Source organism: Bos javanicus, chromosome 15 (genome assembly GCF_032452875.1).
Source record: "Bos javanicus breed banteng chromosome 15, ARS-OSU_banteng_1.0, whole genome shotgun sequence".
Taxonomy (NCBI): Eukaryota; Metazoa; Chordata; class Mammalia; order Artiodactyla; family Bovidae; genus Bos; species Bos javanicus.
The window spans coordinates 39,304,410-39,331,611 of NC_083882.1; the positions used below are offsets into that span (position 1 = coordinate 39,304,410).

A 27,202-nucleotide genomic window follows, 5' to 3' on the forward strand; every position below is an offset into this window, starting at 1 on the left:
CCCGTTGAGGAAAACGCTTTCCTTGAGTAAACTCAGAGTCCTTAGGTATTTCTCCAACTCTGGGATGTCCGCTTTTTTCTAACGGTAACAAGAAATCAAGGGAAAATGTGGTATTAAAAGATTTGGAGGTGACAGCTCGCAGCCACTCAGGCTCGAGGATCGCAGTAGATTCTGAGCTGACGTCTGTGGACACAAGCGCTTCCCATTTTGTTGCACCAGCCCCCAGGCTGAGCGCCCACCCACCCCAGGCTGCCACTCCCTCAACCGCGGGCACCCTCTGCGCCCCGCCCAACTACTGGGCGGTGAGGCTCCATTCTCGCGACGACTCAGCTAATCTCGCCTATTCGATCTGAGGGATCTCGCGAGAAGCAGCCTGGAGCCGGCCTGTAACCTGCTGGGGCGGCTTTAGTAGCCGCAGCCGCTCGAGCGGCCGCAGCCACAGACACCTCTCTGGAGGGATCTGGTTGGGGAGGAAGCGGAGGTGTCGCTGGCCCTGGCCTGTGCCTGGACACTCAAAGGGGACTACAGGTTCGAGGGTGACTGGACTCAGTTGGGGAACTCAGTAGGGGCGGCGCCGGAGCCTGGGCTTGGTGGGGGCGAAGGAGGAAGGGGGCGGAGGACGAATCTGGGCTTGAGAGCTCAACTGCTGTGGCGGTGGTCTGGGCGTCCCACATCCTGCTGGGGGACCGTGGGTGGGGTTCTGGGCTCCGGCCGCTGGCTCCCAGTTCGGAGAGGCAGCGAAGGGACTTGGGTTTCAGGGGTGCTGTTTTTGGGTTGGAAGTTCTGAGGCCTTTCCCCAGAGATGAAGGCGATACCCTCAACCCTCTTTCCCAGGGCAGGGGAACCCTGTGCCCCGCCCCTTTTCTGTCATTCTGGGTTAACGCCGCGACATCCTGAGGAGGGCGCATCACAATAGGGGCTAAGTTGGCCCCAGTCTCGCTTTGGGTCAAGAGGAATGAGACCCCAATAAGGTATTGCGTGGTTTTATGCTGTAACGATATGACGTGCGGTAAAGCTTTGTTTTCCCAAAATTCTCACAGAAAAGCTGCTTATTTTTTTCTTCTTCAGATACAAGTCCTTTATCCTCTTGAATGGTGTGCAGGAAGGTAGACATCACGTAGTAACTTGTTAGTGTGGGGACAGTGTGACCATCATTGGGCCGCACAGATTTCCTGCTAATTTTTCTCGTTAGTACTTTGTGCCCGTGATGAGAAGTCACTAGTCCAGACATGCTAGAACATCAGTCTCTTGTCACATTATGCATTTAACATATACAGTTTATTTAAACTTTTTTTTTACTCTTTAAGAATCTTCATGCTTTTTATTTAAATTAATATCAGAGAAAACTAACAGTATATTGATTTTCTTTGTACAACTGGTATCCCCACCCCCCTTACACAAATTTGATCAAGACTTTTTAGAGAGGGGGTTATAGATAAATTTTGAATGAAGTAGATGTAGAAATTAGAATAAGAGATGTAATAAGGAGTGCAACTGTAAGGGCCAAAAAAGTTTCTATACTGGAAAACCCATCTAGGACTGAAGCCCAGGCTTTGAAAGTGAGGACTATAGTCATTAGAATACGAAGCAGAAAGCCGTAGAAATAACTCGGGAGAGGATTTGATGGTGGATAAAGACTATTAAAAAGTGTGTGAGGAGAATTGTTTTTGAAGATGTATATGTGTTTTCATAAATTTCTCTGACATTTCTCAGAGTTTATGGGCTAACTGCTATTGTTATACATAAAGAGAAAGTGGGAAGGGAGGTTCTGAAGCTTGGAGTGTGACAAGGAACTGGAGTAACATAGGTTCAATTAGGAAAGCTTTCAGTTTTTTTTGAATTTTTTGGAATGTTTTTGAATTTTTACCTTTTTTTTTTTTCTCCTAGAAAATGTTTTTGAATTTTTACCTTTTTTTTTTTTCTCCTAGAAAAACTTTCAGGTGGGCTTTTTACATTCTGTATGTTACCATTCCACCAGTCTGAATTTTTTTCTTCCTCAACCTTTCTTCTAAGTCTTGTAAAAAGTTATTTTATTATTAACTATGAAGTTGCAAACCAATATGTCCTGCTTTGTGGCTTTATACATTAGATGACTTGTTGAAGTGATCTGGAAAATATGCACCTTTCAGCAAACTTACATGCTTCAGATACTAGAAAATAAAAATGAGTGAAATACACTAGAGAGTTTATGCCTCATGTAAAGAGGAATATCCAGTTCTCAGGTTCACTTGATTAGTGCAGTAATTTGGCCCCAGTCTTCAACCTTCTCAAGAGAACACAGGAAATCTAGACTTTTGCTTGCCATTCTCCTGACTTTTAAAAATATTGACAACTACTTGAAACAGTTAAAAATAACTTCATGTGGCTCAACCAAACCAAACCTGTCAGTTATTGTATCCTCCTCTGTAGGTTTGGAGCTCTAAGTAAAAATTAATAATTGTACAACTAAAAAAGATTTTAAAGCAAGTATGCCAATTAGTTTGCAGCTTCAAAACTAGGAGTACTTGGGAAAATACCAGTTCTAACTGAAAGCAGTTAAGTTTAATAGCCTTTAAATGTGGTTGGGCAAATTGAACTGATGCTTAGTAATATTTTAAATAATTTAAATTTTTAAATATTTAAAAAGATATTTCCTTGTATGGAAATAAGACAAGGTAAAAACTCTCCCTATATATGGTTTAATAACTCAGAGTTCTGAGCAAAGCTGATTTGTAGGTTTCTTGAATTGATACATTGAGAAGCTTTTTATTGTACTTGTGATTAATACATAAAATCTAGGAGACCCTCTACTCATCTGTAGTTTTGAATGTTTATTGTTTCTACCATCACTTGTTGTCTTCCCAGTCACTGACTTTTATTGGAAGCAATATTGATTCCTGGAGGATGGGGTAGGGAGAAGGGGCATTAAGATGTGAAGAAATGGGAAGAGAAGAGTGTGAGGTGAAGCAGGCACTCACGTGCTTTTCTTTTACACTGTCCATTACAGGATTGATTTAACTAGTTTTCTTGTCAGAAGAATAGGTACTTTGATTAAACACGTGGTGCCTTGTATGTAGTAGAGCTTAATGATATTTGTGGAATTGAACCCTGTGGATTAAACCACATTTACCCACTAGAGGGAAATACTTTAATCACATAATCTGATTCATACTTAGTTGGACTGTGGGGAATGGGAGTTTAGAGGTCAGTTCTAAGAAAGAAGTGAGCCTTAGAAATATAGAGGACAAGGTGAAGGTCTTCCGAGGGAGTAAGGTTGAGAAAGGCTAGGTGAGGGAAAGAGTTTTTAAAAGGAAGATGAAATGGTTAAGTACTACTTTATCTTCTGTGCAGCTTTACAAAGAGCTCTGCCTTTTACAAGACAGAGTTATTTATCATAACTTATGCAAAGACTGCATAGAATATTGGTTTTCAATCAGGTCTACTTTGGGAATTGGCAGACTTAGTTTTCTTTCTTTAGCCCAGTCTTTTTAGGTCAAGTTAGTCTAATACCTCTTCACCCAATCCCTGCCTCTCTCTGGTGTGGGAAGTGAAACAGGAGAAGATGGTATGTTTTCTATGAGGTCTTCCTCTTTGAGAGTTTAAAAAACATCCTGAAGAACCTGTTACGTATTTTTGGAGATTATGTTTGTTGAAGGAGGAACCATCATTTTCCTCTCCCCGTGTATCTACATGACTTGTAAAGTAAGGAAGTTCTCTCTTGGAAGTATTTTTCTCCTGTCTTTCAATTCCTTGAGTGAGATGCCTTCCCAAGGGAAGATTAGATGAGGCCTGTGAAGCAACTGAATATGCTTTTGCTCAGTGCCTTCTGGTTCTATTTTTAGAGCCTTCAATTCTTAGGACATAACATTCTCTACTCCTCTGTATGGTAGATGCATCTGAGCAGGCTGGACCCTATGAGGGAGAAGGAAACAAAACATCTACAGTTCTAAGTTTAATTTACAATGAAGTAATAGGACGCTGTTTTAGCCACTCATTTCAGCTGTATTTTTATCTTTGACTCTCTTTTTTGTTTGTTTTTTGTTGGTTATGAACCTACAATAAGGGAGAAAGATGCTCATTAATGGAGGAAGAACTACTTTGAAATGTTTTCTCCTCTTGGATAGAATGTTTATTAGGGCTTAAGCTAATGTTGTGTTTCCCTACTATGGCTTGCTCTTGTTTACTTTGTCATAAACTGAGTCTTGGCTTGTTAAGGAAGCAGAAATCTAGAGCTCAGCTATGGAAGGTAAGCAATCAGAATTCAAAGAGATGCTCTTTGGGAGAGAATTAAGAAGTTAGTAAATGTTCCATGTAGAAATAATAGAAACTTGACATTAAAGGGGAAAGATTTTATGTGGAATATGTGACCTTATGTCACAGATTTTTGAAGATTTGTAAAATGCTAAAAGTATGCCAATAAAAGAAAGCATCTTTATTTATCCTAATAGTTTAATTATATATTTCTGTTTAAAAAATGTAAGATATCTGATTACATGGTACTTGTTTTTATTTTTTTGTAGTTGAAATGAATGACCTATTAGTACTTTTGGTCATGAACTGAAATTAACATTTTTGATACTTGGTTGAGGGTGATAGTCTGTCATAGTGAAATCACTAACTGAAATACTTGATTAGAAACTATTAATAACACTTTTCTAAGCTCATTTAACATTGTAATCATACTTTTCTACTTGGAATACCTTATTTGGGATCATTTAGATCTGTGTTTAAAGCTAACTGTTAGGTCTATGACATAAAAGTTACTTAATTACTCTGAGACTTTGTTGGCTCACATGAAAAATGGAGGTTGAACATAATTGTCAGGAGTTTAATAATGAAATAAATTATGTAAAAGTGCTGTGTAAATAGTAAAGGGAATATAACTTGTTAACACTTTATACTGTGTTTATGCTCAGAAAATAACATACCTTCTGGTAATCTTAAGACATCAGGGAAATTTACGTTTACATCTAGCTGTCTCATTTGTAGGGATAATATGGCAGTTCTGTTTTTAATTTTTTGAGAAGCTTCTATACTGTTGTCCATAGTGGTTGCACCAGTTTACATTCCTACCAACAATGTAACTTTACTGAGATTATTTGTTTAGTGGGTTTTAGTAGTGTGTTTAGGATTTTCTGTACTTAGTATCATATCTGTAAACTGGGACAGTTTTACTTCTTCCTTTCTAATTTGGATTTCTTTTATTTCTTTTTTTTTGTCTGGTTACTAGGGCTAGGACTGCCCAACACTATGTTGAATAAAAGTGCAAGAGTGGGCATCCTTGTCTTATTTCTGATTTTAGAGGAAATGCTTTCAGATTTTCACTGTTGAGTATGGTGTTGGTTGTGGTTTTGTAATATGTGGCCTTATTTATTCTTCAGCTTGCCAATGTGGTATATCACTTTGATTTGCAGATTCTGAAAAATCCTTGCATACCTGGGATAAATCCCTCTTGATAACAGTGTGTGATCCTTTTTATGTATTGTTGAATTTGGTTTGCTCATGTTTTGTTGAAGATTTTGAATCTGTGTTCATCAGTGATATTGGCCTGTAATTTTCTCTTTTTGTGGTATCTGTCTGGTTTTGGTATCAAGGTAATGGCAGGCCTTGTAGAATGAGTTGAGGCATTCCTGTCTCTTCAATATTTTGTAGTAGTTTAAGAAGGATGAGTGTTAGCTCTTCTTTAAATGTTTTGAAGAATCTATCTGTAAATTCTGTAAAGTCTAAAATCTACCTGTAAAATCTGGTCCTGGACTTTAGTTTGTTGGGAATTTTTTTTTAATTGATTCAATTTTATTATTGGTAATTGGTCTACTCAGATTTTTTTACTTCTTCCTGATTCAGTTTTTGAAGATTGCATGTTTCTAGGAATTTATCCATTTCTTCTAGGTTGTCCATTTTATTGGAATATATTTGTTCTTAGTAATAGGATCCTTTGTGTTTCTATGGTGTCGTTTCTATTTTATTTCCTTTCATTTCTGATTTTATTTATTTGGGCTCTCATTTTTTCTTGATGAGTCTGATTAAAGGTTTATTAATTTTGTTTATCTTTTCAAAGAATTACTAATTTTATTGGTCTTTATTATTTTTTTAAGTCTTTTTCATTTACTTCTGCTCTAATCTTTATTATTTCTTTCCTTCTACTAATTTTGGGTTTGTTTTTTCTTTTTCTAGTTCCTTTCAGTACAAGGTTAGGTTGTTTTAGATTTTCCTTGTTTCCTGAGGTAGGCCTGTATCACTGTAAACTTCCCTCATAGGGAGAGAACTGCTTTTGATGTGCCCCATTAGATTTGGATTGTTGTATTTCCATTTTCATTTGTTTTCAGGTATTTTTTTATTTCATCTCTGATTTCTCCAATAAACCATTGGTTGTTTAGTAGCATTTTTTTAATCCTTCACATTTTTGTCTTTTATAGCTTTTTTCCTTGTAGTTCATTTCTAGTCTCATGCTATTTTCAGAAAAGATATATATATATACTTTTACTAAGAAAAGATACTTGTAATTTCAGTATTCTTAAATTTATTGAGAATTGTTCTGTGGCTGAAGGGCTTCACTGGTAGCTCAGACGGCAAAGCGTCTGCCTGCAATGCAGGAGACCTGGGTTCAGTCCCTGGGTTGGGAAGATCCCCTGGAGAAGGAAATGGCAACCCACTCCAGTATTCTTGCCTGGAGAATTCCATGGACAGAGGAGCCTGGTAGGCTACAGTCCATGGGATTGCAAAGAGTCGGACATGACTGAGTCACTTCACTTCACTTCACTTCACTTCAATTCACTTCACTTCTGTGGCTGAACTTTTGATCTACTGATTTGCACTGAAAAGGATGTGTATATTCTGCTGGTTTTGGGTGAAGTGTTCTGTATATATCTATTAAATCATCTGCTCTAATGTATTATATAAGGCCAGTGTTTCGTTATTGATTTTCCATCTGGATGATCTGTCCATTGACATAAGTTGGGTTTTAAAGTTTGCTGCGGTTACTGTATTACTATCAGTTTCTCCCTTTATGATTGTTAATATGTCTTATATATTTAGGTGCTCCTACGTTGAATGCATGTATATTTATAATTGTTTATATCTTCTTATTGGATTGATTCCTTTATCATTATGTAATGGCCTTCTTTTGTCACAGTCTTTGTTCTAAAGTCTGTTTTGTCTGATATAAGTATTGGTATACCAGCTTTCTTTTCATTTCCACTTACATGGAATACCTTTGCCTACCCCCTCATTTCATTTTGTGTATATCTTTAAATCTGAAGTGACTTTCTTATGTGAGCTTATAAAGTGAAAGTGTTAGTCTCTCAGTTGTGTCTGAATCTTTGCGACCCCATGGACTGTAGCCTGCCAGGCTCCTCCATCCATGGGGATTCTCCAGGTAAGAGTACTGGAATGGGTTGCTATTTCCTTCTTCATGGGATCTTTCTGATTCAGGGATCTAAGCCAGGTCTCCCGCATTGCAGGCAGACTCTTTACAGTCTGAGCCACCAGAAAAGAGCATAGGAGCATATATATGGGTCTTTTTTTTTTTTTTAATCTATTCAGCCACTCTCTTTTCATTGGAGCATTTAGTCCATTTACATTAATTATTGATAGGTTTATACTTTGCCATTTAAATTATTTGCTGATTGCTTTTGTAGTTATTTGTAGTTCTTTTGTTATCTTCCCTTGTGATATGATGACTGTCTTTAGTGTTATACTTGAATTTCTTTTTCTTTTTTTGTGTATGTATCTATTACAGAGTTTTGATTTGTGGTTATGATGAGGTTAATAAATATATGTATACACACATATATGGTTGTTTTAAATTGATAGATCTCTTAATTTTGAACAAATTCTAACCACTCTACATTTTTATCCATACATATTTATTATTTTTGACATCATATTTAAAATCTCTTTGTATTTATTGTGGCCACGCATTATTTTATTGCCTTTGTCTTTAGCCTTCCTGCTACTTTATAATGGTTGCTGCTGCTAAGTCACTTCAGTTGTGTCTGACTCTGTGCGACCCCAGAGACGGCAGCCTACCAGGCTCCTCTGTCCCTGGGATTCTCCAGGCAGGAACACCGGAGTGGGTTGCCATTTCCTTCTCCAGTGCATGAAAGTGAAAAGTGAAAGTGAAGTCACTCAGTCATGTCTGACTCTTAGTGACTCCATGGACTGCAGCCTACCAGGCTCCTCCGTCCATGGGATTTTCCAGGCAAGAGTACTGGAGTGGGTTATAATGGTTGATCTATTACCTTTACTGTATGTTTACCTTTACAGTTGTTTTTTTCTTTCATAATTTTCATATTTCTAGCAGTGGACCTTTCTTTTCTACTTACAGAAGTTCTTTCAACATTCTTGTAAAGCTGATTTAGTGAGTGATGCTGACCTCTTTTAGGTTTTGCTGAAAGTCTGTTTCCCCTTCAAATCTGAACAATAACCTTGTTGGGTAGAGTATTCTTGGTTGTAGGTTTTTTTCTTTCTTCACTTTGAATATGTCATGCCACTCCCCTCTGGTCTGCAGCTTCTTCAGAAAAGTCAGCTGATGGTCTTTCGGGAGTTCCTTGTGTGTGACTAGTTAGCTTTTCTTTCACTGCTTTTAAGATTCTCTTATCTTTAACTTTTGCCATTTTAATTATAATTTGTTTTGGTGTGATTAAAAAAAAAAAAAAGACCCATATATATGCTCCTGTGCTCTTCCTGGTGGTTCAGACCATAAAAACTCTGCCTGCAATGTGGGAGACCTGCGTTTGATCTTTGGGTTAGGAAGATCCCATGGAGAAGGAAATGGCAACCCACTCCAGTGTTCTTACCTGGAGTGGACGTTCCATGCTTCCTGAACCTGAATGTTTTTTCTTTTCCTGAGTTAGGGAAGTTTTCAGCTATGATGTCTTCAAGTAAGTTCTCTGCCCGCTTTCTCACTCTGTCTTCTCCTTCTGGGACCCCTATAATGTTAGTATGCTTGATGTTGTCCCAGAGGTTTCTTAAACTATATCCTCATTTGAAAATTTTCCATTCTTTTTTCTGTTCAGCTCAGGTGATTTACAGTACTCTGTCTTCCAGATTGCTGATTGGTTTCACTGTATTTTTTATTTCACTTATTCCATATCCTTTGTTGTTCTTTGTATTTCTAGCTGTTAAACTTCTCACCGTGTTTATTCATTCTTCTGAGTTTGTTGAGTATCTTTATGATCACTACCTCGAACTTTTTTTGCAGGTAGATTACGTTTCTTCATTTAGTTATTTTTCTCAGATTATGTCTCATTCATTCATTTGGAATACGGTCCTCTATCTCCTTATTTGGCCAAATCTTTGTATTTCTTTCAATATCTTAGGTGGGTTATTTATGTTTCCTTATCTTGAAGTGGCCTCATGTAGGAGATGTCCTTTGGGGTCCAGCAGCACACTCCACTCTGGTTACCAGAGCTGTGTGCTCTAAAGGTGCCTTTTATGTGAGTTGTGTGAACCGTTATATTGTTCTGGGGCTGAGTACTGTGAGTGTGCTCCTAGGCAGTACTGTCCTCTGTCCAGTTAGCTGTGCCTTATGTGGTGACTGCAAGCTTCCTGGAGGGCAGAATAGGCTTCTTGTATGGCTCTTTGCAGGGCCTAGTGGGCACAGGGCTGCTGCTGGCTCATTGGAGGGTTGTATTGGGTCCCTGGCACTAATAGACTAGAGGGAACATTCCAGAATGGAGATTGCCCATACTAGCATTAGCATGGTAGGACAAGCTCCCCCAAATGGCTGTTGCCATCATTTTCTCCTCCAAGGAGTGTCCCATTTGCCTCCTGTCTCTCTGGGAGGCTCACTAAGATCAGCAAATGGGTCTTGTCCAAGTTCCTTTCACACTGTTGCCTCTGCTTGGGACTTGGAGCATGTTGAGATTTTGTGTGCTCCCTTGAAGAGCAGAATCTCAGTTTCCTAACGCCCCCTCCCCGCCTCTCAGGCTCCCAAACATAAGCTTTCCTGTTTTCAAAGCTAGACATTCTGGGGACTTGTTTCCTGGTGCACGACCCCATGGACTGGGAAGCCTGATGTGGGGCTTGAACCCTTTTCCTTGGGGATGACCAGTTGTGATATTTTTCCTATTTGTGGGTTGCTAAGCAAGTGATGAGGGTCCTGACAATACAGTGTTTCCACCCTTCCTACCTTTCTCATGTGGTTCCTTTATGTCTTTAGCTGAGGAAAATCTTTTCTGCAGCAAGTTTCCTGCAGCAATCTAATCTTCAAGTTGTTCCTTTAGATAGTTCTCTGTAAATAGTAGTTTTGATGTGTCTGTGGATGGAGATGAGTTCAAGGTCTTCTTACTCCATCATCTTGGCCATCTCCTCTATTTTCTGTAATGTGAATGCCAGATGGAAGAGTAGAGAAAAGGGTAAAGAGAATATACTATAGAGAAAAATGGCATGACATTTTAAAAATCATCTCTGTTGACTACATTAAAAGTAAATTTTAAAGCTCAGATACCTAAGGAAGTATTTCAGGTGCATAACTGATCATATTATTCAGGAACCCATTCTGGTACTTACTGGTCATTGCTTATTATTCTAGCATAGATGGTAGTTACAGCCACATTAGTTTAGTTCAGTTGCTCATTCGTGTCCAACTGTTTGTGACCCCATGGACTGCAGCACGCCAGGCTTCCCTGTCCATCACCAACTCCTGGAGCTTATTCAAACTCATGTCCATTGAGTCGGTGATGCCATCCAACCATCTCATCCTCTGTCTTCCCCTTCTCCTCCTGCCTTCAGTCTTTCCCAGCATCAGTCTTCCAGTGAGTCAGTTCTTTGCACCAGGTGGCCAAAGTATTGGAGTTTCAGCTTCAGCATCAGTCCTTCCAATGAATATTCAGGACTGATTTCCTTTAGGATTGACTGGTTGGATCTCCTTGCAGTCCAAGGGACTCTCAAGAGTCTTCTCCAACACCACAGTTCAAAAGCATCAATTCTTTGGTTCTTAGCTCAGCCACATATTGCTATTCAAATTTAAATGAATTAAAATGAAAATTAAAAGTTAATTTCATTGGTTGTACATTTCAAGTGTTTTATAGCCACATGTGGCTAGTGGCTACTTTTTGGACAGTGCAGACAGAACATTTTCATTATCACACAAAGTTCTGTTGGGCAACACTGCAGTCGAGAGCTTGAATCATGCTTAAGGCCTTTTCTGTCTTGTTCAATTGAGGGCAGTTAAATAAGCAAACATCTGAAAGGAATGGAAGGTAATGGGATAATGAATGGGTCAAAATGCAACAGCATAGTAAAAGTTATATGAAAAATATCATGTAACTTATTTTTAAAACTTCTCAGAGGGGAAAAAGAAGACCTTGTTTAAAAGTTTGACTTTGTTTAAAGGATCATGGAGGAAAAAATAGAACATTGCTGGAGTCTGCCTTTGTTTAAAGGGTTCTTAAGGAGTTGAATATAATCTCTCTTGATTTAGGCACTTCATCAGCTTATTGGAGATTTGCCTATATTAAATTTTATGTCAAGGGGATTTGCTTCAACTGAGATGTTTCTGGTTTTGAAGGCAATGCTATTTAGTCATAGAAGAAAAGGAAAAATAGGGACATACACATAGAAAATAAAACATTGATACTTTTTTTAGAAAATTTAAAAAAATCATATATGCCTTTCAGTGAGTTTTAAGAATTTAGCACTGTAAACAGCATCTAGTTCATTATAATGTTAATAAGAGAAAGATTTTTCAACCATTGATTGAGCTGTTAAAGATGGGATAATAAATGGTTCTTGAAGTGTTAATGTCTTAAACAAGAAATTAGCAAAATTTCAATAGAAATTCTATAAAAGTGATAAAATCAATTAACTCAGAGATTTTAATCTGCAGGTCCCCTCTGGAAGTTCAAGGAGTGAATATGAGCTGACTTTGGAAGTCTTACATTTTGGTGGATTTGATAAAGAAGTCTTTCAAATAGACAAAGTACCCTACTTTTAATGGAAAATTCATGCAATTTTATTAAATCTGTTTGTTAGGGTATCCCTAGCGGTTAGCAAATGCCAGGAAAGATACTGAGTACTCAATGAATAGATTTTGAATGAAAACATAAGCCAATTGAATTTGATGTCCTGAAACTATTTACATAAAATTTAGTCAGATATAATCTAGTGTAAAAGTACCCAAATAAAATTCTCAGTTTTATTTACTTGCTTTATTTTAATTGTATCAAATTAAAAAAGAATGCAAGTCTTGACAATTGAAAGTGCTTCTGTAAGATTTAGACAGGCAGCTTTGAGGAATCATTTGGGGAATATTAGGGGTCATTTAATAATATCTTTAAAAATGTTTACAGGAATGTTTGTTATGTTCTGTCCTCTAACACCACTTTCTTAGTGTATAGTTCCTAAAAGTGAGTATTGGCATCAGGTAGTTTTTGCTCATTTGAGGGTAAAATTGGCAAGAGTGGTGGGTATGATTTGCATGATTGGTGGGTATGATTGTACAATACAATTCTTTTCAAAGATAAGCAACTAAGTTAAACTAAGTTAAAGTGAAAGTCACTCAGTCATGTCTGACTCTTTGCGACCCCATGGAATTCCATACAGTCCATGGAATTCTCCAGGCCAGAATACTGGAGTGGGTAGCCTTCCCCTTCTCCAGGGGATCTTCCCAACCCAGGGATTGAACCCAGGTCTCCCGCATTGCAGGCGGATTCTTTACCAGCTGAGCCACAAGGGAAGCCCAAGAATAAGTAAGTAAGTGTTAGTCACTCAGTTGTGCCCAACTCTTTGTGACCCAATGGACTGCAGCCCACCAGGCTCCTCCGTCCTCAGTCCATGAGATTTTCCAGGCAAGGATACTAGAGTGGGTTGTCATTTCCTTCTCCAGAGCCCAAGAATATTGTAGCCTATTCCTTCCCCAGCAGATCTTCCCGACCCAGGAATCAGACCGGGGTCTCCTGCATTGCAGGCGGATTATTTACCAACTGAGCTCTCAGGGAAGCCCAAACTAAGTTAAAGACTCCTGTAAATCTTCATAGTAGTGGATTGTGTTAAATGAAAAGCCCTTTAGTTTCCTTTTATCTCAATTTTATTCATTAAAATATTTTGTAAAAGCTTACATACAACATGTACTAAGCTGTGGGAACACAAATATGAGTCATACTTTGTTCTTGCCTTCAAGGAGTCTTACAGTTTAAGGGAAGACGTGGCAGAAATATATTCTACCAATGCATAATGATGGGGTTTAGAACATACTACCCCAAAGTATGGAACCTTTATATGTGGAATATTTTAAGCAGAAGGAATTAGAACAGCATATGCTGGAGGAGCTTTCCGACCTGCCTCTAAAGCAGGTTATAAAGTCCTTATGAGAAGTTTCTTGCCTATGCCCAGAGGAAAGGAGCATCTTTAGCTCCAAAGGTGAAGGAACATAGAAATCTGAACAGCAGCTAATACTAGTAAGTTCACTGTACTCAGCTCATCCTCTTTGTCCTGTTGTATCTTTCCACGATTTTCTGCTTTTCATTAAACTTGACATGAGAACACTCAGGTTTAATTGTTTCTCCAGGTGTTCATTTCCTTATGAAGGCTTCAGTGTCAAGTATTGGGTTGGCCAAAAAGTTTGTTTGGGTTTTTTGTAAGATCGTACAGAAAAAAAACAGATGAACCTTCTGGCCAACCCAGTAAAACTTATATTAAATAAATTTGTATGCTTTTCTCTTGTTAATTTGTCTTGTTACAGGGCTCCCAGAAAACTTAGGAAGGGTAGGGGAAAAAGATTTTTCCTCCCCTGCAATATGTATCAACCATTTTTAAGCAGTCAGAAACAAAAACAGAATTATAAGGAAACAGTAAAATTAAACAAGAAAATTTCTGTAACAAAGCCATCTCCAAATACTTAATCCCCCCTTCCCCAGTTTTGAAAACAATGTGTGGTATTGTCAAATAGTGTTAAGAAGTACAATGAAAAGCAAAGTGTTAGTTGCTCAGTCGTGTCTGACTCTTTGTGACCCCATGAAGCGTAGCCTGTCAGGCCCCTCTGTCCATGGAATTCTCCAGGAATACTGGAATGGGTAGCCATTTCCTTTTCCAGGGAACATCCCGACCCAGGGATTAAACCTGGGTCTCCTGCATTGCAGACAGATCTCTACCATGCGAGTCACTAAGTCTCACTTCTCCTTTCCTCAGAGGCAACTGATCATAAGTTTTATGTGATACTGCTAGACATTTAAAAAATATAAAAACATGAGTGAGTGTTTGTATACATATTTTAAGGCTGTATTGGAGTACACACTATGTAGCTGTACCATGCTTTTTGTTTATTTTTAAAAGGACTTTTTTAAAGATTTATTTTATTTATGACTACGTTGGGTATTCATTGTTGCACGTGGGCTTTCTCTAGTTGTGCTGCATGGACTTCTTATTCCAGTGGTTTCTCTTGTTGCAGAACATGGGCTCTAGGACACTTGAGCTCAGTAATTATGGCTCATGGACTCTATAGAGTACAGGCTCAGTAGTCGTGGTGCACTGGCTTAGTTGTCCCGTGGCATGTGGAATCTTCCTGGACCATGGGGTCCACGGATTGAACCCATGTCCTTTATAACTGCAGATGGATTCTTTACCACTGAGCCACCAGGGAAGCACTGTTCTGTGCCTTTTAGTATACCATTATATCTTGGAGTATTTTTCTTATCAGTACCTATCTCATTTTTACTGGCTTCATGATATTGTGCAGATTTTTAACTAGTTCATTTCTGATGGACATTTAAATCAATTCTAGGTTTTTGTTATGATAAATAATGCTGTGAAGTCAAGGAGATAAAAAAATGTGTTTTGTGTTAGTATAGTGATATTATAGTTCAGTCAGTTCAGTTGCTCAGTTGTGTCCAACTCTTTGTGACCCCATGGACTGCAGCACGCCAGGCCTCCCTGTCCATCACCCACTCCTGGAGCTTGCTCAAACTCATGTCCATCACGTTGGTGATGCCATCCAACCATCTCATCCTCTGTTGTCACCTTCTCCTCCTGCCTTCAATCAGTCCCAGCATCATGGTCTTTTCCAGTGAGTCAGTTCTTTGCGTCAGGTAGCCAGAGTATTGGAGCTTCAGCTTCAGCATTAGTCCTTCCAATGAATATTCAGGACTGAAAAGTATTATAGTTAGCACTATACTAACACACGTACAGACAAAGCACATACATTTCTTTTATCTCCTTGACCTCACAGCACTATTTGTCACAGCCAAAAGTGGTAGGTATGTATAATTAGAGGGCTTCCCAGGTGGCTCAGTGGTAAAGAATCTGCTTGCCAATGCAGGAGGCTCCAGAGACATGGGTTCAATCCCTGGGTTTGGAACATCCCTTGGCATGGGCATTGGCAAGCCACTCCAGTATTCTTGCCTGGAAAATTCCCTGGAGGTCACGAAGAGTTGGACACAACTTTGCACACACACATGTGTAATTAGAACAAGGGCTGAGCACACTTTTAGTGTTATATTAAGGTAGAATGTGTTGGACAATATGGTGACAGACCCTAAGGTAGTTCCATGAGCCCTGTCTCCTGGTGTTTGTGCCTTTGTATAATCCCCTTCCCTAAAGAGAGAGCAGAATAGATGGGGAAACAGTGGAAACAGTGTCAGACTTTATTTTGGGGGGCTCCAAAATCACTGCAGATGGTGATTGCAGCCATGAAATTAAAAGATGCTTACTCCTTGGAAGGAAAGTTATGACCAACCTAGACAACATATTAAAAACCAGAGACATTACTTTGCCAACAAAGGTCCGTCTAGTCAAGGCTATGGTTTTTCCAGTGGTCATGTATGGATGTGAGAGTTGGACTGTGAAGAAAGCTGAGCGCCGAAGAATTGATGAATTTGAACTGTGCTGTTGGAGAAGACTCTTGAGAGTCCCTTGGACTGCAAGGAGACCCAACCAGTCCATTCATTCTAAAGGAGATCAGTCCTGGGTGTTCTCTGGAAGGAATGATGCTAAAGCTGAAACTCCAGTACTTTGGCCACCTCATGCGAAGAGTTTGACTCATTGGAAAAGACTCTGATGCTGGGAGGGATTGGGGGCAGGAGGAGAAGGGGATGACAGAGGATGAGATGGCTGGATGGCATCACTGACTCAATGGACGTGAGTTTGGGTGAACTCTGGGAGTTGGTCATAGACAGGAAGGCCTGGTGTGCTGCGGCTCATGGGGTCGCAGAGAGTCATACATGACTGACTGGCTGAACTGAACTGAACTGAACCAAAAGAATATGCTAAAGGTAATCTAATCACTGACTCAATGGACATGAGTTTGAGTAAGCTCTGGGAGTTGGTGATGGACAGGGAAACCTGGTGTGCTGCAGTCCCTGGGTTGGCAAAGAGTTGGACGTGACTGAGAGACTGAACTGAATGTAAAGTTACTTCCCTAATTGTTATATAAGACTCCATTTTACTAGCAGACTTCCTATCTCTGCATCACTGGCTTTGAATCTTCATGCCATAAGGAAATCAATTTGTTACAATCTCAGTAACCTTGGAAGTGGATCATTCCCCCGTTGAACCTCCTAATGAAAATTTAGTTATAGTTGACACCTTGGGTTGTAGCCTTGTAGGAGACCCCGCTAAACTATACTGGATTCCTAATCCACAGAAGCTAAGATGGTGTTGTAAGCCACTGGATTTATGATAATTTGTTATGTAGCAAGGAGGCTGTTACATCTCATTGAGAGAAAAAATTAAAAAAATTTAAGCTTCTTGGATACAGCAAGAATATTCTGATTAAAAATAACTGAAGGAGTTTTCACAGAGGTTAGAAACTAGGGTAATTGGTCTATTCTTCCAGAGATTGCAATGTGCTTTTTTAAGCTAAGAGTGAAATATTTGTTTTACATCATAGTTACTATAGGAACAATGTAAGGTTTTGATTTAGCTCCTAAACTGTTACCAACTATGATATCATATTCCTCTTTTTATTCCAACCATCTAGCACATTACAGATGCTCAATAAATGCTTAGCAGCTGTCTGGGAATTCTCGTTTCCAGTGATCTCAAAAGGCAAATAGAAAGTCATGAATGAACTAATGAAATATTATGCAAAATTTGTAATAGGTAGTCTACAAGAGAAATTCAGCAAGGTACCCAGGACTGTGTTACTATATAAGGTGTCCTGTCTCATTTATTCTTTATAATAATTTGATTGGCAGTTACGTTAGTAATAGATAAAATGATGGTAATGAGAATTGTATTTTCATCATTTCACATTTAAAGAAGTTGAGGTCTTAGAGGTTAAGAAGCTGGTACCAAGTCATATAACTTAGTTTTATCTGATTCTAAAACCTTTTCTGTAAGTCATTTATTATTGTGGCAGAAGTAGAAAAATTCTCACCAGTGTTTATGATCGAAAATTTGTATGTGTCTTCCATGGCAGTGGGAGGATGGTAAGAGAGGCAGTATGATGTGGGGGTTTTGATCAGAAAGCAGCTTAATTATGTCATGCTAATATATTTGATACTTGCATTAGTTAAACATCTCTCCTGCTGTTTTTTTCTTTTTAAATTTACATACAATAAAATTCTGGTGTGCAGTTCTTAGGAGTTTTGACAAAGGCATACAATTGTGTAACTGCCACCACCACAATTCAGATACAGAATAGTTCTATCACCCCCAGAATTACTTTGTGCTATCCCTGTGTAGTTCCCTCAACTCTAACCTCGGGCTGTTTTATCTGTAATCCCTACAGTTTTGTCTTTCTGTGTTATATAAATGAAATCATATGGTATAGAAGCTGTAAGTCTTGCTTTTTTCACTTACCGTAGTGCTTTTGAGATTCCATTTTGTTGAGTATCTTAGTAGAGACTCCAGTTACTTCTGTGCTATATCATTAGATGCTGTCTCATCTGTGTTTGCAGAGCTGTTTTTATTTAATCTTTCTATTCTGTGGGTGGAGTGACTTCTGATGCTCTGTTTTCAGGTTACCTGAATTTTTTGTAGTTCCATCTGCTGTTGTGTCCATCTATTAGATTTTTTCATTTTAGTTCTTTTCAGCTAGAGCTGAATTTTTTTTTTCTTTTTTGTTTTCACTTCTCTATTAAGCTTACCTTTCTGCCACTCAAGGCCATTTTCTTATTCTGTACTTTGAATATACTTTCCTTAAATTGTTTAAATTTATTTATAATATATGCTTTGAAAACTCTTTATTTGCTAAGTCCTACATCTAGACCTGATCTTGGAGAGGCAGCAGTGAGCAGTGGCATGAAGTAAGATCTTAATTTCCTGGCCAGAAATTGAACCTGGGTAGCCTGGATAAAAACCAGGAGTCCTAGCCACCACACCCGCAAGGGCTAGAGGCTAGAAACTATTTTTCCCTGGCTCTTGCTCCCAGTGAAAAATACATTTCTCACAGAGGCCAAAACCATAATTGCAGGTACAAAGTTTATTATTAGAAACACAGCATAACAACAAATGGCAGAGCACACAGAAACTGTTAAGATAGAAACAAGGCAGAGAGACACATCCGGAAAGAAAAAGTGTGCACGGCTTTCCTAATGAGTGCAGTACAGAGGAGGTTACATCATTTATATAGGGCAATTCTTCTGGGTCTTTGCCTTTGGCCAATTATCTGGTTTCTTTTTTCACACCTGCCTTTGCCCTAGGACCCTCCCCAATGCGCGCGTGCAACTTTTTTCCAAATGAATTTTAGCCCAAAGGCCTATGGGACAGTCTTAGCATCACATATTATGGATTTTATGGGGTGGTGCCCCCTCCCCGCTTTTTGACCCCCAAGGAGCCTTTCTGCATGTGCAGTGTCTCCCTTACCCAAGAGTGTTCCAGAAGTATATGGCATTTTGATCCTTTACTCAAACAAGGTTTAGGCCCTCTGTATTCCTGCCATGATTGTTATCTTGCGTCATCCACAGGAGACAAAGCCTGGCTATTTACCCTGTTTCTGTTGTTGCTTTCATTTCAGAGGGCAAACAGGAGGCTGATTATAAATGCCTAACTTGGAGCCCACCTGTCTCCTGTCTCAGAAAATGTAAACAGGAGGCTAGTTGTATGTGTCCAGCCTGAAGCCCTTCTTTCTCTTGCCCTTAGAAATGTAAACAAGAGGTCAGTTGTAAATGCCTACTCTGGGGCCCAACTATCTCCTGCCTCAGACACACTTGGAGTCAGTTTCTATTGACTGCCTTTTTACTGTCTTGTTTCTTTGAATCTCATAATTTTGGGTTGAAATTTTTGGTGTTTTGTGAAAATTGTTGGGTTTTTTGGTTCTAGCGGACCATTAACTTGCCTGGACTCAATCTGCAAACTTAGTTTCCTACGCAGTGTGAAAGGGAAAGTGTTAGTGGCTCAGTCGTGTCCTGACTGTTTGTGACCCCATGGACTGTAGCCCACCAGGCTCCTCTGTCCATTGGATTCTCCAGGCAAGAATACTGGAGTGTGGGTTTCCATTTCCTTCTCCAGGGGATCTTCCTAACCCAGGGACTGAACCCATGTCTCCTGCACTGCAGGCAGACTCTTTACGGATGAACCGTTGGGGAAGCTTACATTGTGTGAGGCAGCTGATACCTGTGCTCAGTTCTTTTCTTTCAACTACTTGTTTTTTCAGTTTGGTCTCCTGGGGAGTAGGGTAAGGTAGGGTTCTTTGTACCTGTGTAATTTGGTGGTCAGCCAAAAATTTGGGCAGAGTTTATAGTCAAATTTTGGAGCTCACCTGCCCTGTGGTTCCCTACTTCTGGGGATTTCCTCCTAATACCTATTTTGTCTGCCAGTAGTAATCTCTGTCCTCTGACACCTCCAAGCCAGTAAGGGCTTCAGCTTTCCTGCTGCTTGGGCTGTGTATGGTTGGGGAATGCATTTGGTTAAAAAGCATCAAACTTATATAGATCTTAAGCCATGCAGCTTTCAATTCTTCTATGGTCTACCGTAGAGACTACCTGGGGTCTCCTCCCCACCCTCCCATTCATGTGTAATTTAACTGAGCAGAGTTTATGCTCAGATTTTTATGCTCTTGTGGTTCTTCCATTCCTGGTAAGTCTACCTTAAATTTCTAGCTGCACTTCGAGCCCTGAACTATTTTGTCTACCACTTTGAGCTTTGTGACTGCCTTCACCTTATTGGAGAAGGCGATGGCACCCCACTCCAGTACTCTTGCCTGGAAAATCCCATGGACAGAGGAGCCTGGTAGGCTGCAGTCCATGGGGTCACGAAGAGTTGGACACGACTGAGCGACTTCCCTTTCCCTTTCACCTTATCTGTTGGCAAATAGGAAGGGCCCTCAATAGAAAAACTAAAAGTTGATCTCATGATTCTGTTCCCTTCTAGTTGGAGTTTTTCATGAGTAAACTCTTCTTTTTCTACTGTGTATTTTGGGACACTTTCCAAAAGATGCTTTAAAACAATGAAAATTTTATCCAGGTTTAAATAATTATTTGCAGGAGACTTACATGATCATTTCTCTCAGCTGTGTTTGCAGGAAGTTCCTTTTCATCCCTCTGTTTCCTTTTCTTTTAAAAGTTTTTCCACCTGTTCTTTTTCTTTCACAGTTACATCTATATTATGTATTTTGTGCCTTTAAGATGGTACAGTCTCTCTTTTATGCCTATAAGAGGGAATCTCATCAAATGATCCCTCAAGTTTCTGGCCCTTCCGAAATTGTTCCTACTTCTAGACCCCTCTGAATATGTCAGTGTTTAGGTGTTTGCTCTTTCAGTCTGCCAATCTCAAATGACTCATTTGCCCTGTGGGGTATCACTCCTTTTGATCTTTTCCACCATAGGAAAGGTTACCTTAGGACATTTTACTAGCTCAGGTGCCTTCTTGACTGCCTTTTGGTCAGTCTTTCCCACTATACCTCTGGATATTTGGCTTTCTGTGCAGCTGAAGACAGTCCTTGGTAACTGCCCCTGGTATCACGGTGTGATTTGTTCTCTTCACTGGTTTCTTTCTCTATAAGGTCTTCCTCTCCAATAAACACCTCACTTGAATTACTTTGTTTGCAAAATTTGAGAGATAAAAACAATTTCACTTAACAGAAAAGCTCTTGTGTAGTGCCCTATTTAGAGTGAGATCTCAGTAGTTTGGGAAAAGCCACAAGATGGCTGCCGTTAAAAAGCTACATCTGTTAGCAATAAGGAGCAAATATATGAACTTCTGTGTACTTCGCTTATTATGTTGGAAAGAACATGGGCTTTCAGTTAGGCTGGGATTCACATCTTAGCCCTAACGTTTCCTCACCTATGAAACAGGGTAGTAATATTGGGTTGTTTTGAGCTTTAAATAGGAGAAAGTATATAAACTTCCTAGCACATTGATAATAGTAAGGACAGAATAAATTGTATCCATATACTATCATGATTTTTTTTTTAAAAACTCTTCTCTGGGTCATTGCCATCAAGTAATGCCTGGAAGTGGTGTCCAGGGAGTACTTATGATACTGTAGTTGTAAAGATTCTGGTTCCCTCCACAACCTTTTTTTTTAAAGATAGTAATATCCAAGAGGAGAAGCAGTTGAATCACTTTTTTCCACAATTGACTTTTGGCAGTGTCCTGAATGCATGTCTTCACCAATAGGCCCAGTTGATCCATCCTCTGTACAGTTTATTTCTAGATTATTTAGAGTTTACATTATTTCTGTCATACCTAAAAATAGTAACGAATTGTTACATTTTGTCTATTTGTTTTGTCTATTTGTTTCCAATAACCTAGTAATTATTTTTTGATGATTACAAGATCCCAACAAGATCTTTATTTTGCCTAATATGAAGTAGACATTGGGGATGCAAATGTCAGATTTTAAAGAACTTTTTATGGTAAAGAATTTAGATCAGGAAATAAAGAGCCATTTAAAGTTTTTAGAAAGATAGTTGTGATTACAGCAGAGCAAATGTGGAATTGAATGAGATAAAGAAGTCAACTAAGAGGTTTATTGATAGATGTTAAAGATTTAAATGAAGGCAACAGCCTTATGATTCATAAGAGAAAGAAGGAGTCAAAAGAAGAATTTAAAGTTAGATTTGATGGTAGGAAAGGAGAGGTCAAGGATGACTTCCGGATTTTTGATTCAGTATATGTTGTGTGTAAAACATGGTGTTTTCAAGGGTTTGATTCTTATTTCTTTGTCTGCTGTCTTCCTGGACCTAGCAGATGAAGATGGAATCCCAAAGAACATCCAAGATTTAATGAGGTTGAAGAATTGGGGTGATGGCACAAGACTACTCAGGTAGGAGAGATACAGGAGTAAGTGGTATAGAGCTGTTAGTGGAGTATTTTTTTCCCATACTACAGTGAACTTTTTGAGCACAAGAACAACGTCCAAAGGACTTCCCTGGTGGTCCAGTGGTTGGGAGTGTTCCTGCCAATGCAGGGACCTTGGGTTCAGTCCCTGGTCTGGGAAGATCCCATATGTGGCGAAGCAGATGGGCCTGTGCACCACAACTACTGAGCCAAAAGTAAATAAAATTTAAAAAAGAAAACAACAACAACAATATCCAACTTGCTTTAGCATCTGTAAATTTCTTAGCATATTAGGTGTTCAGTAAGTGCATGAATGAATAAATGAAATAAGATAAATATAACTTCACTGAGTATGGCACAGAGATTGGTTAAAATATAAAAGATTAGCATTTGAAAATATTAATATGTCATTTGCTTTTTTATCTATTTCTAGTTAAATCTGTAGTATTTAAAAATATGCTAACATGTGTAGGCAAACACAGGTATATTTTTTTCCATCTTCATTTATATGTTTGTACCCTTACTATTGGGAATGAGAAGTGGGGGTGAAATCCTTCACATGCTAATACTCAAGTTTTATTAACAAATGAAATGTAAATATGATTTCTCAATTGACTTTTTCAGTAGTCTTCATCTGAACATTCTTTACTTTCTTGTGGCTGGCTGCAATATACATGTTGTTAATTTCAGTAGGCTTGATTAGGAATACATACTGATATTTTCTTGCTACTAGATACGTGCTACCCACTATAAAATAGTGGAAAATATGAGTCAAAATTTACCTTATTCATTCCTTGGGGTTGTATTTTTTAATCAGTGTCTCCCATGGCTTCAGTTCAGTCGCTCAGTCGTGTCCTCCTCTTTGTGACCCCATGATTCGCAGCACACCAGGCCTCCTTGTCCATCACCAACTCCCGGAGTTCACTCAGACTCACGTCCATCGAGTCGGTGATGCCATCCAGCCATCTCATCCTCTGTCGTCCCCTTCTCCTCCTGCCCCCAATCCCTCCCAGCATCAGGGTCTTTTCCAATGAGTCAACTCTTCACATGAGGTGACCAAAGTACTGGAGTTTCAGCTTCAGCATCATTCCTTCCAAAGAAATCCCAGGGCTGATCTCCTTCAGAATGGACTGGTTGGATCTCCTTGCAGTCCAAGGGACTCTCAAGAGTCTTCTCCAACACCACAGTTCAAAAGCATCAATTCTTTGGCACTCAGCCTTCTTTACAGTCCAACTCTCACATCCATACATGACCACAGGAAAAACCATAGCCTCGACTAGCCGCTTAGGATTATTCTTTTTGTTTGTTTGTTTGCTCTGCCATGTGGGATGTAGGATCTTAGTTTTCCCCTGCACTGGGAGCATGGAGTCTTAACCACTGGCCCCCCAGAGACATCCAGGCTTATTATTACTTTACTCAGTGGCCATCTGTGGGTTTCCAGAAGGGTGTGTCTTAGATAGTTAAGGGTTAGAAGCTAATGTGCCCCTTGAAGGAAATGCTAATAGCTGAGATAGCTTCCGGGAAAACCTATCCATCCAGTAAGGAGAAAAAACTCTAAATCTCATTCTACAGATCGTGCTAAGCCTCTACATCTTTCTTTCCCCCCTTTATCAGTTTTCCCTACTATTCTTTTCTACCTTTTGGGTCTCTTTTGATCTGTGGCCATTGTTTCCTATCTGAATTTCTCTTTTATCTGATTTGTTCTTTTTTACATTTCTCTTTTGCTTCATCTTTTCAGTACAGATACCTAACTGTAATACCAAATTGAAGTTTAAAAAAGTTTATTTAATGAATACATTTTAATTTTTTTGATTAAAAAATCAAATGAGTCTTTTTTGTTTTCATAACAATTTTGTGGTTTTTATATTCATATAATATATGACTGATTTTTAATCATTCAGCAATCTTTCAGGAAACATTTTCTTTTCCAGAAGTATTAAGCAAATTGTGTGTCATTTGCTGAGGAATTTGAATTAGCTGTTGTATAATTTTCTTCCTTCCCCCTTTACTATTTTTATTTCACTGTTTGAGCTTTTTATTTACATATTTATTATATTAATATGTTCATGTATTATTAGGTTTTTTCAATTGTTTTAGAAAGAAAGTACTAGGTAACTATGCAGAAGAAAATTAAAACATAGCAAAATAGTTAATTTAGCTCTGAGATAGACTTTTCATTTTCATGCTTTGGAGAAGGAAATGGCAACCCACTCCAGTGTTCTCGCCTGGAGAATCCCAGGGACGGGGGAGCCTGGTGGGCTGCCGTCTCTGGGGTCACACAGAGTCGGACACAACTGAAGTGACGCAGCAGCAGCAGCAGCAGCAGCAGCGATAGACTTAACACTTTTCATGAGTTTATCTTTGGCATTTTTGGTGAAATTGTACTGGAATAACCTATACAATTCAGTGAGGTACGGTATTTCCCCAATTCTGGATTCCCTTTGCCTTTGTTTGATGGAGAATGTGGGCATCCATCCCACTACCTCTCATCCCTTTGTCTTTTATGGATAACTCCCTCCTCACTTCCTCTGTCAAATCCAACTTAGAAAAGTATATACAAAGCATACAGGAATGGGTGTCTGGAAACCTGGATTCTAATCCAGTTTATATGACTTTTTTTCAAATTATTTAACCTTATTTGTTTTTTCTTTTGGTATTTGTGCAGTCTTTGAGTCAAATCTGACCTACTATTTTTAAACAAAATACTCCAGTCTGAGCGTTTTTCCATCTTTCAGTATCCAGACTTTATTCTGTATAGTTATACATTCTCATTGTTCTTTAGAATCTTGCCGTTTACCAGCATTGTGACCTTTGGCAAAGTTACTAAACTCTTTTCTCTTCTGTTTTGGGGAGTATAATGCCACCTTTGTAAGTTGATTGTGAAGATTAAATTGGATAGTGAATATACTTAGTTCAGGTATTTTGTAAAGCTATTGTTAAATGAGTTTTCTTATAATTTCAGATGACTGTAGTAGCACTAACAGTCATAAGCCTTACATATGAAAAGGCATAAAATACATGAATCATTGATAAAATGTTTTTTGATAATTGCACTGTAAGGAAACATTAGGATGTTTACATACTTTTAGTTTTGAACAAATATTAAATTTTTATTCATGGTCTTTAACTTGGTTTAAGAAATAACAACATTGTCAGCTTACTAGGTGTTTTGTTAAGCACCGTAAACTTTAAGTAATTAAGAAGTGTATTCCAAATGAAATTTTGTCTAAAAGAATCATTCTTTTGTGGAACTGTTTTTGTCTTTTTGGTTCTATATTAATGTTTGGAAACATGAGGCATAAGGTACTAAAATTGCAGTTAAGTATATTTGCTAAATACAAATGGCATATTGTTAAAATGTTGTACAGGAATAACACATTTAATCAGATAATCAAATGAAAAGTACCTAAAGAGATGTAAGGTTTATTTGAATCTGATTTGTGACATTTTGTGTGTCTGATGTTTAATAATCCTGTTAATCACTTAAAAAAATCACAATAATATCAGAAAATATATGCAATTCTGTGACTATTGATTCTGCATGGAATAGATTTAAAGGCCAACACTACTCTCTTATGTAGGTTGTGGGTCTACATGTGTGCTTTCAGAGCAGTAGTGTGAGGAAGCTTGCAGTGGGATGGCAGGACGGCCTCATCCCTATGACAGTAACTCCAGTGATCCAGAGAACTGGGATCGGAAATTGCATAGTAGACCTCGTAAACTTTATAAACATTCAAGGTAGGTAGAAAATATGTATTTCACATATCAGAACTCTGCTAAAATTGATTTTTATGAAGAACCAAGCTGTGTTTGGTTGTGGCAAAGCCTGTCAGAGGATGGGGACCAATTTACAAAACACTATGAATATTTGCATTTCTCTTTAAATAGCTTTTAGGGAAACATCTTCCTTTTAATTTTCTTATTTGTGTTTATTTAATTCTCATTTGTATTTTTATGAATTTTTGTTTCTGTTTCTAAATAATGTTAAAATATCCTTAGTTGACCCCATGAATCAATGCTATAGTTAATTTAATTGGGAACTCTGGCAAGACAGATTAATTCTTTGTATTTAAAACTCTCTAATAGGAATTTATTTTATGCTCTAAGTATATTGTATATGATAATTTATGGGCTTTTGTCAGTCTTTGCCTCTGTACATATTTAACTGTGTGTGTTTGGGTTATCATCCTGATCCTAGTGGTAAAATCAGTCTATCTGCTGCAACTCACCTGGTTCAATTAAAGTTTGATGCATTAAGTGAAACTCAGTTCAAAAGTTTCAGCCCTTTTATATATTATTTTTAAAGCTTTCTTTTTGTGCTGTGTGACTTAATGAGAAACAGTTCATTTAGAACACTTTATGGTCTGATATTTTAAGGTGTTAATGGATCATAAACCTCACATAATGCAGGTATGTAAACATTGTTTTCATAGAGAGTTGTGCTTTATGAATATTTACTTGAGGGATATTATTGAGCATTTAACTTACTTGAATGTAAAATTCTCCTGATTAGGGTAACTAATACCACCTTTCTTAAAGAATAAAACATGCAGTGATATTGAAATCCTTTTTGTAATTTTAAAGAAATGATTCAGCTACTTTTAAACCATATACATGGCTAGAAAATATGAGTGATGAGTACTATTCAAGTCTCCTGACAAGATGTATTTTTTATTGTGGGCTTTTAATGTCGTGAGGTCTAAAATGAAGATGTTGAAGATGTTTAGTTGATTTTAATTATAAAGTTCACACCAATGGTGTGAGTGTTTTTTGGTTTGTTTTTTTTGTGTGTGTGTCCTTCAGTTGGTGCTCTAGTTTTCTTTCTGCAGCCTGTTTACATGGATATTTATTTTGTCTTTGAGGTAAAGAGATACTTGTTTTATCTCATTAAATGTGGGGCTGTATTTATAGCTGATATATTATATACAGTTTTTCAGGTGATTTTCAACTTATCCTTGCTAGTTCTTAATATTTTTCTGATGTACAAGACTGTATTGTATATTAAGTGGTGACAAGGTAAAAATAAGCTATTGTTAGCTTTATAAAAAACAAATGTGAAAAC

General features: G+C 38.3%; 1 protein-coding gene across 5 annotated transcripts in view; it reads left to right on the forward strand.

Moving 5' to 3' along the window:
• The first annotated feature begins 342 nt into the window (after positions 1 to 342).
• BTBD10 (BTB domain containing 10) overlaps positions 343 to 27,202 on the forward strand; it is a 75,364-nt gene continuing 48,504 nt past the window's right edge. The window contains exons 1-2 of one of the 5 annotated variants that reach the window (XM_061440749.1): positions 343 to 528; positions 25,722 to 25,878. In XM_061440749.1, coding sequence (XP_061296733.1) covers positions 25,778 to 25,878 — 101 coding nt within the window. In that variant the 5' untranslated portion in view covers positions 343 to 528; positions 25,722 to 25,777. Of the gene's footprint in view, positions 529 to 22,047; positions 22,127 to 25,721; positions 25,879 to 27,202 lie in introns of those variants that run through there. The other 4 variants (XM_061440752.1, XM_061440751.1, XM_061440750.1 and 1 more) reach the window with 4 other exon arrangements.